This window comes from Oncorhynchus nerka, unplaced genomic scaffold (genome assembly GCF_034236695.1).
Source record: "Oncorhynchus nerka isolate Pitt River unplaced genomic scaffold, Oner_Uvic_2.0 unplaced_scaffold_850, whole genome shotgun sequence".
NCBI lineage: Eukaryota > Metazoa > Chordata > Actinopteri > Salmoniformes > Salmonidae > Oncorhynchus > Oncorhynchus nerka.
Genome location: NW_027040426.1, coordinates 200,370 through 214,343, shown reverse-complemented (window position 1 = coordinate 214,343; position 13,974 = coordinate 200,370). Strand labels below are relative to the sequence as shown.

The 13,974-nt window shown below is 50.3% G+C and overlaps 1 protein-coding gene across 1 annotated transcript in view; it reads right to left on the bottom strand.

The window, feature by feature from the left end:
- LOC135571004 (intermembrane lipid transfer protein VPS13C-like) overlaps window positions 1-13,974 on the bottom strand; it is a 152,930-nt gene that overhangs the window by 48,745 nt on the left and 90,211 nt on the right. The window contains exons 10-13 of the mRNA XM_065016820.1: window positions 6,889-7,016; window positions 5,199-5,305; window positions 4,285-4,525; window positions 2,728-2,866 (exon numbers count right to left, since the gene is read on the bottom strand). Coding sequence (XP_064872892.1) covers window positions 2,728-2,866; window positions 4,285-4,525; window positions 5,199-5,305; window positions 6,889-7,016 — 615 coding nt within the window. The remainder of the gene's footprint in view (window positions 1-2,727; window positions 2,867-4,284; window positions 4,526-5,198; window positions 5,306-6,888; window positions 7,017-13,974) is intronic.

The window sequence follows — 13,974 nt, the reverse complement described above, 5'->3', positions numbered from 1 at the left end:
TAGCTGGTCGTTAGTCTCTGGAGGGTTAGCTGGTCGTTAGTTTGTTAGTCTCTTGAGGGTTAGCTGGTCGTTAGTCTCTGGAGGGTTAGCTGATCGTTAGTCTCTGGAGGGTTAGCTGGTCGTTAGTCTCTGGAGGGTTAGCTGGTCGTTAGTCTCTGGAGGGTTAGCTGGTCGTTAGTCTCTGGAGGGTTAGCTGGTCGTTAGTCTCTGGAGGGTTAGCTGGTCGTTAGTCTCTGGAGGGTTAGCTGGTCGTTAGTCTCTGGAGGGTTAGCTGGTCGTTAGTCTCTGGAGGGTTAGCTGGTCCTTAGTCTCTGGAGGGTTAGCTGGTCCTTAGTCTCTGGAGGGTTAGCTGGTCCTTAGTCTCTGGAGGGTTAGCTGGTCGTTAGTCTCTGGAGGGTTAGCTGGTCGTTAGTCTCTGGAGGGTTAGCTGGTCGTTAGTCTCTGGAGGGTTAGCTGGTCGTTAGTCTCTGGAGGGTTAGCTGGTCGTTAGTCTCTGGAGGGTTAGCTGGTCGTTAGTCTCTGGAGGGTTAGCTGGTCGTTAGTCTCTTGAGGGTTAGCTGGTCGTTGGTCTCTTGAGGGTTAGCTGGTCGTTGGTCTCTTGAGGGTTAGCTGGTCGTTGGTCTCTTGAGGGTTAGCTGGTCGTTAGTCTCTTGAGGGTTAGCTGGTTTTTAGTCTCTTGAGGGTTAGCTGGTCGTTAGTCTGCTAGTCTCTTGAGGGTTAGCTGGTCGCTAGTTTGTTAGTCTCTTGAGGGTTAGCTGGTCGTTAGTCTCTGGAGGGTTAGCTGGTCGTTAGTCTCTGGAGGGTTAGCTGGTCGTTAGTCTCTGGAGGGTTAGCTGGTCGTTAGTCTCTGGAGGGTTGGCTGGTCGTTAGTCTCTTGAGGGTTAGCTGGTCGTTAGTCTCTGGAGGGTTAGCTGATCGTTAGTCTCTGGAGGGTTAGCTGGTCATTAGTCTCTGGAGGGTTAGCTGGTCGTTAGTCTCTGGAGGGTTAGCTGGTCGTTAGTCTCTGGAGGGTTAGCTGGTCCTTAGTCTCTGGAGGGTTAGCTGGTCCTTAGTCTCTGGAGGGTTAGCTGGTCCTTAGTCTCTGGAGGGTTAGCTGGTCGTTAGTCTCTGGAGGGTTAGCTGGTCGTTAGTCTCTGGAGGGTTAGCTGGTCGTTAGTCTCTGGAGGGTTAGCTGGTCGTTAGTCTCTGGAGGGTTAGCTGGTCCTTAGTCTCTGGAGGGTTAGCTGGTCCTTAGTCTCTGGAGGGTTAGCTGGTCCTTAGTCTCTGGAGGGTTAGCTGGTCCTTAGTCTCTGGAGGGTTAGCTGGTCCTTAGTCTCTGGAGGGTTAGCTGGTCCTTAGTCTCTGGAGGGTTAGCTGGTCCTTAGTCTCTGGAGGGTTAGCTGGTCGTTGGTCTCGAGGGTTAGCTGGTCGTTGGTCTCGAGGGTTAGCTGGTCGTTGGTCTCGAGGGTTAGCTGGTCGTTGGTCTCGAGGGTTAGCTGGTCGTTGGTCTCGAGGGTTAGCTGGTCGTTGGTCTCGAGGGTTAGCTGGTCGTTGGTCTCGAGGGTTAGCTGGTCGTTGGTCTCGAGGGTTAGCTGGTCGTTGGTCTCTTGAGGGTTAGCTGGTCGTTGGTCTCTTGAGGGTTAGCTGGTCGTTGGTCTCTGGAGGGTTAGCTGGTCGTTAGTTTGTTAATATCTTGAGGGTTAGCTGGTCGTTAGTTTCTGGAGGGTTAGCTGGTCGTTAGTCTTTTGAGGGTTAGCTGGTCGTTAGTTTGTTAGTCTCTTGAGGGTTAGCTGGTCGTTAGTCTCTTGAGGGTTAGCTGGTCGTTAGTTTGTTAGTCTGTGGAGGGTTAGCTGGTCGTTAGTTTGTTACTCTCTGGAGGGTTAGCTGGTCGTTAGTTTGTTAGTCTCTTGAGGGTTAGCTGGTCGTTAGTTTGTTAGTCTCTTGAGGGTTAGCTGGTCGTTAGTTTGTTAGTCTCTTGAGGGTTAGCTGGTCGTTAGTTTGTTACTCTCTGGAGGGTTAGCTGGTCATTAGTTTTTCAGTCTCTTGAGGGTTAGCTGGTTGTTAGTTTGTTAGTCTCTCGAGGGTTAGCTGGTCGTTAGTCTCTTGAGGGTTAGCTGGTCGTTAGTCTCTTGAGGGTTAGCTGGTTGTTAGTTTCTTAGTCTCTTGAGGGTTAGCTGGTCGTTGGTCTCTTGAGGGTTAGCTGGTCGTTGGTCTCTTGAGGGTTAGCTGGTCATTAGTCTCTTGAGGGTTAGCTGGTCGTTAGTCTCTTGAGGGTTAGCTGGTTGTTAGTCTCTTGAGGGTTAGCTGGTTGTTAGTCTCTTGAGGGTTAGCTGGTCGTTAGTTTGTTAGTCTCTTGAGGGTTAGCTGGTCGTTAGTTTGTTAGTCTCTTGAGGGTTAGCTGGTCGTTAGTTTGTTAGTCTCTTGAGGGTTAGCTGGTCGTTAGTTTGTTAGTCTCTTGAGGGTTAGCTGGTCGTTAGTTTGTTAGTCTCTTGAGGGTTAGCTGGTCGTTAGTTTGTTAGTCTCTTGAGGGTTAGCTGGTCGTTAGTTTGTTAGTCTCTTGAGGGTTAGCTGGTCGTTAGTTTGTTAGTCTCTTGAGGGTTAGCTGGTCGTTAGTTTGTTAGTCTCTTGAGGGTTAGCTGGTTGTAAGTTTGTTAGTATCTTGAGACTAACAAGAGTGGCCTGTTCATTGGTTACCTGTTCCTGATTTTGTGTGTGTGCGCGCGTGTGTGGTAACTGAGGAGTTCTCACCCTCTTCCTCCTGGGTTTCCTGTTCCTGCTCTTTCTTCTTCCCTTCCTTCCTTCCAAAGAAGCTGCTGAAAAACCCTCCTCCCTGCTTCTGGCCGGCCACAGCCTTCTTAGCTACCACCTTCTGCCCTGACCGGATCACCTGGAGGAGGGAGGAGGAGGGAAGGAGAGGAGGGAGGGAGAGAGGAGGGAGGGGAGAGGGAGGGAGAGAGAGAGACAGGAGGAGGGAGGGAGGGAGGGAGGGAGGGAGGGAGGGAGGAGGGAGGGAGGGAGAGAGGAGGGGAGGGAGGGAGAGGAGGGAGGGAGGGAGGGAGAGAGAGACAGGAGGAGGGAGGGAGGGAGAGAGAGACAGGAGGAGGGAGGGAGGGAGAGAGAGACAGGAGGAGGGAGGGAGGGAGAGAGAGACAGGAGGAGGGAGGGAGGGAGAGAGAGACAGGAGGAGGGAGGGAGGGAGAGAGAGACAGGAGGAGGGAGGGAGGGAGAGAGAGACAGGAGGAGGGAGGGAGGGAGAGAGAAACAGGAGGAGGGAGGGAGGGAGGGAGAGAGAGACAGGAGGAGGGGGAGGGATGGAGAGAGAGACAGGAGGAGGGAGGGATGGAGAGAGAGAAAGGAGGAGGGAGGGAGGGAGAGAGAGACAGGAGGAGGGAGGGAGGGAGAGAGAGACAGGAGGAGGGAGGGAGGGAGGGAGAGAGAGACAGGAGGAGGGAGGGGAGGGAGGGAGAGACAGGAGGAGGGAGGGAGGGAGAGAGAGACAGGAGGAGGGAGGGAGGGAGAGAGAGACAGGAGGAGGGAGGGAGGGAGAGAGAGACAGGAGGAGGGAGGGAGGGAGAGAGAGACAGGAGGAGGGAGGGAGAGACAGGAGGAGGGAGGGAGGGAGAGAGAGAGGGAGAGAGAGGAGGAGGGAGGGAGGGAGAGAGAGGAGGAGGGAGGGAAAGACAGGAGGAGGGAGGGAGAGACAGGAGGAGGGAGGGAGAGACAGGAGGAGGGAGGGAGAGACAGGAGGAGGGAGGGAGAGACAGGAGGAGGGAGGGGGAGACAGGAGGAGGGAGGGAGAGACAGGAGGAGGGAGGGGGAGACAGGAGGAGGGAGGGGGAGACAGGAGGAGGGAGGGGGAGACAGGAGGAGGGAGGGGGAGACAGGAGGAGAGAGGGGGAAAGAGACAAAAGCAGGAGGGAGAGAGGAGGAGGAGGGAGAGAGACAGGAGGGAGGGTGACAGACAGACAGGAGGAGGAGAAAGCCAGGAGAGAGACAGACAGGAGGAGGGAGACAGACAGACAGGAGGGAGGGTGACAGACAGACAGGAGGGAGGGTGACAGACAGACAGGAGGAGGAGAAAGCAAGGAGAGAGACAGACAGGAGGAGGGAGGGAGATGGGAGGAGGGAGGGAGGGAGATAGGAGGAGGGAGGGAGGGAGGGAGATAGGAGGAGGGAGGGAGACAGAGATAGTTCAGACACAGGTCCATGGGGAGAACCCTCCACAAAACCCCCATTGACCTGGTTTGTAAAAACCCCAGTGGTATACTGTAGATGCCTCCCGGTTACAACAGATATTAGACAAACCTCCATCTGTGCTTGTTGCCGGGCCAACGTGATGTTGAAGACATCCAGGCTCTTCTCCAGGTCCTGTATCTGCTTCTCTTGGTCCTCTCGGAGTTTGCCCTGTGTTGTCAGTAGTTTGGCCTTGTAGGCTGCCCTGTAGGTCTTCAGAGTGTGGCGGTGCTTCCTGATGTTGGACCACGACCACATCTGGTTGAAACGTCTGACGTGAACGTCCAGGATGCTGTTCATACTGTACTTCCACCTGGAAACAGCGCCACACTACCGTTAAGGTGCTGAGATGGAGATCAGTGGGCTTTGTCTAATAAAACCTCAAGATGAAACTCCCAACACAACATTATCCCAACAACACGTCTGCAGGTATACATCTTTCAATTAGGATTGAAGACAACAACAACAACAACAAATCAGAAAAGTTCAAATTGTTTTGACACCATCCTGATAAACAGATACCATGAACAACGTTGACTAGTACTGCTCTTTAGGATGTATGGAGTGGTGACTGGTTGGTTGGCTGACTGGCTGGTTGGCTGGCTGGCTGACTGGCTGGTTGGCTGGCTGACTGGTTGGTTTGCTGACTGGCTGGTTGGCTGGCTGGCTGGCTGACTGGTTGGTTGGCTGGCTGACTGGTTGGCTGGCTGACTGGTTGGTTTGCTGACTGGCTGGTTGGCTGACTGGCTGGTTGGCTGGCTGACTGGTTGGTTTGCTGACTGGCTGACTGGCTGGTTGGCTGACTGGCTGGTTGGTTTGCTGACTGGCTGGTTGGCTGACTGGCTGGTTGGCTGGCTGGCTGGCTGGTTGGCTGGCTGGTTTGTTGGCTGACAATGGTTGGCTGGTTGACTGACTGGCTGGCTGGCTGGCTGGCTGGCTGGCTGACTGACTGACTGACTGACTGACTGACTGACTGGTTGACTTACCAGTGCTTGGCATTTGTGTGTACTGGTACATCAGGTCTGAACTTCCTGTAGGGTCCATTCTTCACCATACAGTCTATAGACTCTAGCAGGTCCACCATGGTTAGGTACTGAACAGGAAGAGACAAGATTATATCAGACTCTAGCAGGTCCACCATGGTTAGGTACTGAACAGGAAGAGACAACATGATATCAGTCTATAGACTCTAGCAGGTCCACCATGGTTAGGTACTGAACAGGAAGAGACTAGATTATATCAGTCTATAGACTCTAGCAGGTCCACCATGGTTAGGTACTGAACAGGAAGAGACTAGATTATATCAGTCTATAGACTCTAGCAGGTCCACCATGGTTAGGTACTGAACAGGAAGAGACTAGATGATATCAGTCTCTAGACTCTAGCAGGTCCACCATGGTTAGGTACTGAACAGGAAGAGACAAGATTATATCAGACTCAACGTCAACAGTGAAGAGGCGACTCCGGGATGCAGGCCTTCTAGGCAGAGTTCCTCTGTCCAGACTCAACGTCAACAGTGAAGAGGTGACTCTGGGATGCTGGCCTTCTAGGCAGAGTTCCTCTGTCCAGACTCAACGTCAACAGTGAAGAGGTGACTCCGGGATGCTGGCCTTCTAGGCAGAGTTCCTCTGTCCAGTGTCTGTGTTCTTTTGCCCATCTTAATCTTTTATTTTTATTGGCCAGTCTGAGATATGGATTTTTTTCCCAACTCTGCCTTGAAGGCCAGCATTCCAGAGTCTCCTCTTCACTGTTGACGTTGAGACTGGTGTTTTGCGGGTACTATTTAATGATGCTGCCAATTGAGAACTTGTGAGGCGTCTGTTTCTCAAACTAGACACTCTAATGTACTTGTCCTCTTGCTCAGTTGTGCACCGGGGCCTACCAGTCTTTCTATTCTGGTTAGAGCCAGTTTGCTCTGTTCTGTGAAGGGAGTAGTACACAGCGCTGTACAAGATCTTCAGTTTCTTTCTATTTCACATAGATGCTCTGATACAGATGCTCTGTCAGTCCATTCAACTAGGTTTTAGTAACAAAACAAGCACATAGATGCTCTGATACAGATGCTCTGTCAGTCCATTCAACTAGGTTTTAGTAACAAAACAAACACATAGATGCTCTGATACAGATGCTCTGTCAGTCCATTCAACTAGGTTTTAGTAACAAAACAAGCACATAGATGCTCTGATACAGATGCTCTGTCAGTCCATCCAACTAGGTTTTAGTAACAAAACAAACACATTATCAACTACAGGAAGTAAACTCTTCTTCAAGTCAGCAGAATCACCGCCAGGAAGGTTTGATCAGCTATGTTCTAAGTTGGCGTGTGTCTGTGTGTGAGTCTGGTCTGTGTGTGTGAGTCTGGTCTGTGTGTGTGTGAGTCTGGTCTGTGCGTGTGTGAGTGTCTGTGCGTGTGTGTGTGAGTGTGTGTGAGTCTGGTCTGTGTGTCTGTGTGTGTGTGTGTGTGTGTGTGTGTGTGTGTGTGTGTGTGTGTGTGTGTGTGTGTGTGTGAGTCTGGTCTGTGTGTCTGTGTGTGTGTGTGTGTGTGAGTCTGGTCTGTGTGTGTGTGTGTGTGTGTGAGTCTGGTCTGTGTGTGTGTGTGTGTGTGTGTGTGTGAGTCTGGTCTGTGTGTGTGTGTGTGTGTGTGAGTCTGGTCTGTGTGTGTGTGTGTGTGTGTACCTGTGGTCTGGTCATCTCTACTGCTACATTCTGAACCTCCAGATGCAGGCTGGCTTTGGGAGACTTCAGCTCAATCTCAGCACTCGGGTTGATTACCATTTTAGCAGAGGCAAAGATGGGTTTGAAAACTGCATGGGGGGGAGAAAGAGAAGAGAGGAGAACATCCTATGAATTCTACTTTAATATGAGACCAGCATCTTGATGGATCATTCACCCCTCCAACTTCTAGGGTCGGTTAGACTAGACACCGTGCTCATTGGAGAATCTCTAATGCTCCTTAGTCCAGGATTAGCATTCATCTCAATCCTAGACACAGACAGACACAAGACGCTCAGACACAGACAGTCACAAGACGCTCAGAGACAGACAGTCACAAGACGCTCAGAGACAGACAGACACAAGACGCTCAGAGACAGACAGACACAAGACGCTCAGAGACAGACAGACACAAGACGCTCAGACACAGACAGTCACAAGACGCTCAGAGACAGACAGACAGTCACAAGACGCTCACAGAGAGACAGACAGTCACAAGACGCTCAGAGACAGACAGTCACAAGACGCTCAGAGACAGACAGTCACAAGACGCTCAGAGACAGACAGACACAAGACGCTCAGAGACAGACAGTCACAAGACGCTCAGAGACAGACAGTCACAAGACGCTCAGAGACAGACAGTCACAAGACGCTCAGAGACAGACAGTCACAAGACGCTCAGAGACAGACAGTCACAAGACGCTCAGAGACAGACAGACACAAGACGCTCAAGAGACAGACAGACACAAGACGCTCAGAGACAGACAGTCACAAGACGCTCAGACAGACAGTCACAAGACGCTCAGAGACAGACAGTCCCAAGACGCTCAGAGACAGACAGTCACAAGACGCTCAGAGACAGACAGTCACAAGACGCTCAGAGACAGACAGTCACAAGACGCTCAGAGACAGACAGTCACAAGACGCTCAGACAGACAGTCACAAGACGCTCAGAGACAGACAGTCACAAGACGCTCAGAGACAGACAGTCACAAGACGCTCAGAGACAGACAGACACAAGACGCTCAGAGACAGACAGACACAAGACGCTCAGAGACAGACAGACACAAGACGCTCAGAGACAGACAGTCACAAGACGCTCAGAGACAGACAGTCACAAGACGCTCAGAGACAGACAGTGAGAACAGAGACAACCACATCTACATCATGGAATCACCATATTCACATTGGTCTGTCATAAAGCTGTCACATCTGTCTTCTAGGCCACCAGTTCCCTCTGAGGGTTTCCTCATCTTTAGAAGGTTGGGAAGACAGCCGTTTACAGCTAACAGAGGACAATATAGGCCAGTATATACCCAGCCAGTATACACCCAGCCAGTATACACCCAGCCAGAATACACCCAGCCAGTATACACCCAGCCAGTATATACCCAGCCAGTATACACCCAGTCAGAATAAACCCAGCCAGAATACACCCAGCCAGTATACACCCAGCCAGTATATACCCAGTATACACCCAGCCAGTATATTCCCAGCCAGTATATACCCAGCCAGTATATACCCAGCCAGTATATACCCAGTCAGTATATACCCAGTCAGTATATACCCAGTCAGTATATACCCAGTATACACCCAGTCAGTATATACCCAGTATACACCCGGCCAGTATATACCCAGCCAGTATACACCCGGCCAGTATATACCCAGTATACACCCAGCCAGTATATACCCAGTATACACCCAGCCAGTATACACCCAGCCAGTATACACCCAGCCAGTATACACCCAGCCAGTATACACCCAGCCAGTATACACCCAGCCAGTATATACCTAGTATACACCCAGCCAGTATACACCCAGCCAGTATATATCCAGTCAGTATACACCCAGCCAGTATACACCCAGTCGGTATGCACCCAGCCAGTATATACCCAGTAGACACCCAGCCAGTATATACCCAGTAGACACCCAGCTAGTATACACCCAGTCAGTATATACCCAGCCAGTATATACCCAGCCAGTATATACCCAGTATACACCCAGCCAGTATATACCCAGCCCATATATACCCAGTATACACCCAGCCAGTATACACTCAGCCAGTATATACCCAGTATACACCCAGCCAGTATATACCCAGTATACACCCAGCCAGTATATACCCAGTATACACCCAGCCAGTATATACCCAGTATACACCCAGCCAGTATACACCCAGCCAGTATACAACCAGCCAGTATATACCCAGTATACACCCAGCCAGTATACAACCAGCCAGTATATACCCAGTATACACCCAGCCAGTATACACCCAGTCAGTATACACCCAGCCAGTATATACCCAGTATACACCCAGCCAGTATATACCAAGCCAGTATACACCCAGTCAGTATATACCCAGCCAGTATATACCCAGCCAGTATACACCCAGCCAGTATACACCCAGCCAGTATACACCCAGCCAGTATATACCTAGTATACACCCAGCCAGTATATATCCAGTCAGTATACACCCAGCCAGTATACACCCAGTCGGTATGCACCCAGCCAGTATATACCCAGTAGACACCCAGCCAGTATATACCCAGTAGACACCCAGCCAGTATACACCCAGCCAGTATATACCCAGTATACACCCAGCCAGCATATACCCAGCCAGTATATACCCAGTATACACCCAGCCAGTATACACCCAGTATACACCCAGCCAGTATACACCCAGCCAGTATACACCCAGCCAGAATACACCCAGCCAGAATACACCCAGCCAGTATATACCCAGTATATACCCAGCCAGTATACACCCAGTCAGAATAAACCCAGCCAGTATACACCCAGCCAGTATACACCCAGCCAGTATATACCCAGTATACACCCAGCCAGTATATACCCAGCCAGTATATACCCAGTCAGTATACACCCAGTATACACCCATTCAGTATATACCCAGTATACACCCGGCCAGTATACACCCGGCCAGTATATACCCAGCCAGTATACACCCGGCCAGTATATACCCAGTATACACCCAGTCAGTATACACCCAGCCAGTATACACCCAGCCAGTATACACCCAGCCAGTATACACCCAGCCAGTATACACCCAGCCAGTATACACCCAGTCGGTATGCACCCAGCCAGTATACACCCAGTCGGTATGCACCCAGCCAGTATATACCCAGTAGACACCCAGCCAGTATATACCCAGCCAGTATATATCCAGTCAGTATACACCCAGCCAGTATACACCCAGTCGGTATGCACCCAGCCAGTATATACCCAGTAGACACCCAGCCAGTATATACCCAGTAGACACCCAGCTAGTATACACCCAGTCAGTATATACCCAGCCAGTATATACCCAGCCAGTATATACCCAGTATACACCCAGCCAGTATATACCCAGCCCATATATACCCAGTATACACTCAGCCAGTATACACCCAGCCAGTATACACCCAGTATACACCCAGCCAGTATATACCCAGTATACACCCAGCCAGTATATACCCAGTATACACCCAGCCAGTATATACCCAGTATACACCCAGCCAGTATACACCCAGCCAGTATACACTCAGCCAGTATACAACCAGCCAGTATATACCCAGTATACACCCAGCCAGTATACAACCAGCCAGTATACACTCAGCCAGTATACAACCAGCCAGTATATACCCAGTAGACACCCAGCTAGTATATACCCAGCCAGTATATACCCAGCCAGTATATACCCAGTATACACCCAGCCAGTATATACCCAGCCCATATATACACCCAGCCAGTATACACTCAGCCAGTATATACCCAGTATACACCCAGCCAGTATATACCCAGTATACACCCAGCCAGTATATACCCAGTATACACCCAGCCAGTATACACTCAGCCAGTATACAACCAGCCAGTATATACCCAGTATACACCCAGCCAGTATACAACCAGCCAGTATATACCCAGTATACACCCAGCCAGTATAAACCCAGCCAGTATATACCCAGTATACACCCAGCCAGTATAAACCCAGCCAGTATATACCCAGCCAGTATACACCCAGCCAGTATATACCCAGTATACACCCAGCCAGTATACACCCAGCCAGTATACACCCAGCCAGTATACACCCAGCCAGTATACACCCAGCCAGTATATACCCAGTATACACCCAGCCAGTATATACCCAGTATACACCCAGCCAGTATACACCCAGCCAGTATATACCCAGTATACACCCAGCCAGTATACACCCAGTCAGTATACACCCAGCCAGTATATACCCAGTATACACCCAGCCAGTATATACCAAGCCAGTATACACCCAGTCAGTATATACCTAGTATACACCCAGCCAGTATATATCCAGTCAGTATACACCCAGCCAGTATATATCCAGTCAGTATACACCCAGCCAGTATACACCCAGTAGACACCCAGCCAGTATATACCCAGTATACACCCAGTCAGTATACACCCAGCCAGTATATACCCAGCCAAAATACACCCAGCCAGTATATACCCAGCCAGTATATACCCAGCCAGTATACACCCAGCCAGTATACACCCAGCCAGTATATACCTAGTATACACCCAGCCAGTATATATCCAGTCAGTATACACCCAGCCAGTATACACCCAGTCGGTATGCACCCAGCCAGTATATACCCAGTAGACACCCAGCCAGTATATACCCAGTAGACACCCAGCCAGTATACACCCAGCCAGTATATACCCAGTATACACCCAGCCAGTATATACCCAGCCAGTATATACCCAGTATACACCCAGCCAGTATACACCCAGTATACACCCAGCCAGTATACACCCAGCCAGTATACACCCAGCCAGTATACACCCAGCCAGAATACACCCAGCCAGAATACACCCAGCCAGTATATACCCAGTATATACCCAGCCAGTATACACCCAGTCAGAATAAACCCAGCCAGTATACACCCAGCCAGTATATACCCAGTATACACCCAGCCAGTATATACCCAGCCAGTATATACCCAGTCAGTATATACCCAGTCAGTATACACCCAGTATACACCCATTCAGTATATACCCAGTATACACCCAGCCAGTATACACCCGGCCAGTATATACCCAGCCAGTATACACCCGGCCAGTATATACCCAGTATACACCCAGTCAGTATACACCCAGTCAGTATATATCCAGCCAGTATACACCCAGCCAGTATACACCCAGCCAGTATACACCCAGCCAGTATACACCCAGCCAGTATATACCCAGCCAGTATACACCCAGCCAGTATACACCCAGTCGGTATGCACCCAGCCAGTATATACCCAGCCAGTATATATCCAGTCAGTATACACCCAGCCAGTATACACCCAGTCGGTATGCACCCAGCCAGTATATACCCAGTAGACACCCAGCCAGTATATACCCAGTAGACACCCAGCTAGTATACACCCAGTCAGTATATACCCAGCCAGTATATACCCAGCCAGTATATACCCAGTATACACCCAGCCAGTATATACCCAGCCCATATATACCCAGTATACACCCAGCCAGTATACACTCAGCCAGTATACACCCAGCCAGTATACACCCAGCCAGTATACACCCAGCCAGTATATACCCAGTATACACCCAGCCAGTATATACCCAGTATACACCCAGCCAGTATATACGCAGTATACACCCAGCCAGTATATACCCAGTATACACCCAGCCAGTATATACCCAGTATACACCCAGCCAGTATACACCCAGCCAGTATACACTCAGCCAGTATACAACCAGCCAGTATATACCCAGTATACACCCAGCCAGTATACACCCAGCCAGTATACACTCCCAGTATACACCCAGCCAGTATACCCAGTAGACACCCAGCTAGTGTACACCCAGTCAGTATATACCCAGCCAGTATATACCCAGCCAGTATATACCCAGTATACACCCAGCCAGTATATACCCAGTATACACCCAGCCAGTATACACCCAGCCAGTATACACTCAGCCAGTATACAACCAGCCAGTATATACCCAGTATACACCCAGCCAGTATACAACCAGCCAGTATATACCCAGTATACACCCAGCCAGTATAAACCCAGCCAGTATATACCCAGTATACACCCAGCCAGTATAAACCCAGCCAGTATATACCCAGCCAGTATACACCCAGCCAGTATATACCCAGTATACACCCAGCCAGTATACACCCAGCCAGTATACACCCAGCCAGTATACACCCAGTAGACACCCAGCCAGTATATACCCAGTATACACCCAGCCAGTATATACCCAGTATACACCCAGCCAGTATACACCCAGCCAGTATATACCCAGTATACACCCAGCCAGTATACACCCAGTCAGTATACACCCAGCCAGTATATACCCAGTATACACCCAGCCAGTATATACCAAGCCAGTATACACCCAGTCAGTATATACCTAGTATACACCCAGCCAGTATATATCCAGTCAGTATACACCCAGCCAGTATATATCCAGTCAGTATACACCCAGCCAGTATACACCCAGTAGACACCCAGCCAGTATATACCCAGTATACACCCAGTCAGTATACACCCAGCCAGTATATACCCAGCCAAAATACACCCAGCCAGTATATACCCAGCCAGTATATACCCAGCCAGTATACACCCAGCCAGTATACACCCAGCCAGTATACACCCAGCCAGTATATACCTAGTATACACCCAGCCAGTATATATCCAGTCAGTATACACCCAGCCAGTATACACCCAGTCGGTATGCACCCAGCCAGTATATACCCAGTAGACACCCAGCCAGTATATACCCAGTAGACACCCAGCCAGTATACACCCAGCCAGTATATACCCAGTATACACCCAGCCAGTATATACCCAGCCAGTATATACCCAGTATACACCCAGCCAGTATACACCCAGCCAGTATACACCCAGCCAGTATACACCCAGCCAGTATACACCCAGCCAGTATACACCCAGCCAGAATACACCCAGCCAGAATACACCCAGCCAGTATATACCCAGTATATACCCAGCCAGTATACACCCAGTCAGAATAAACCCAGCCAGTATACACCCAGCCAGAATACAC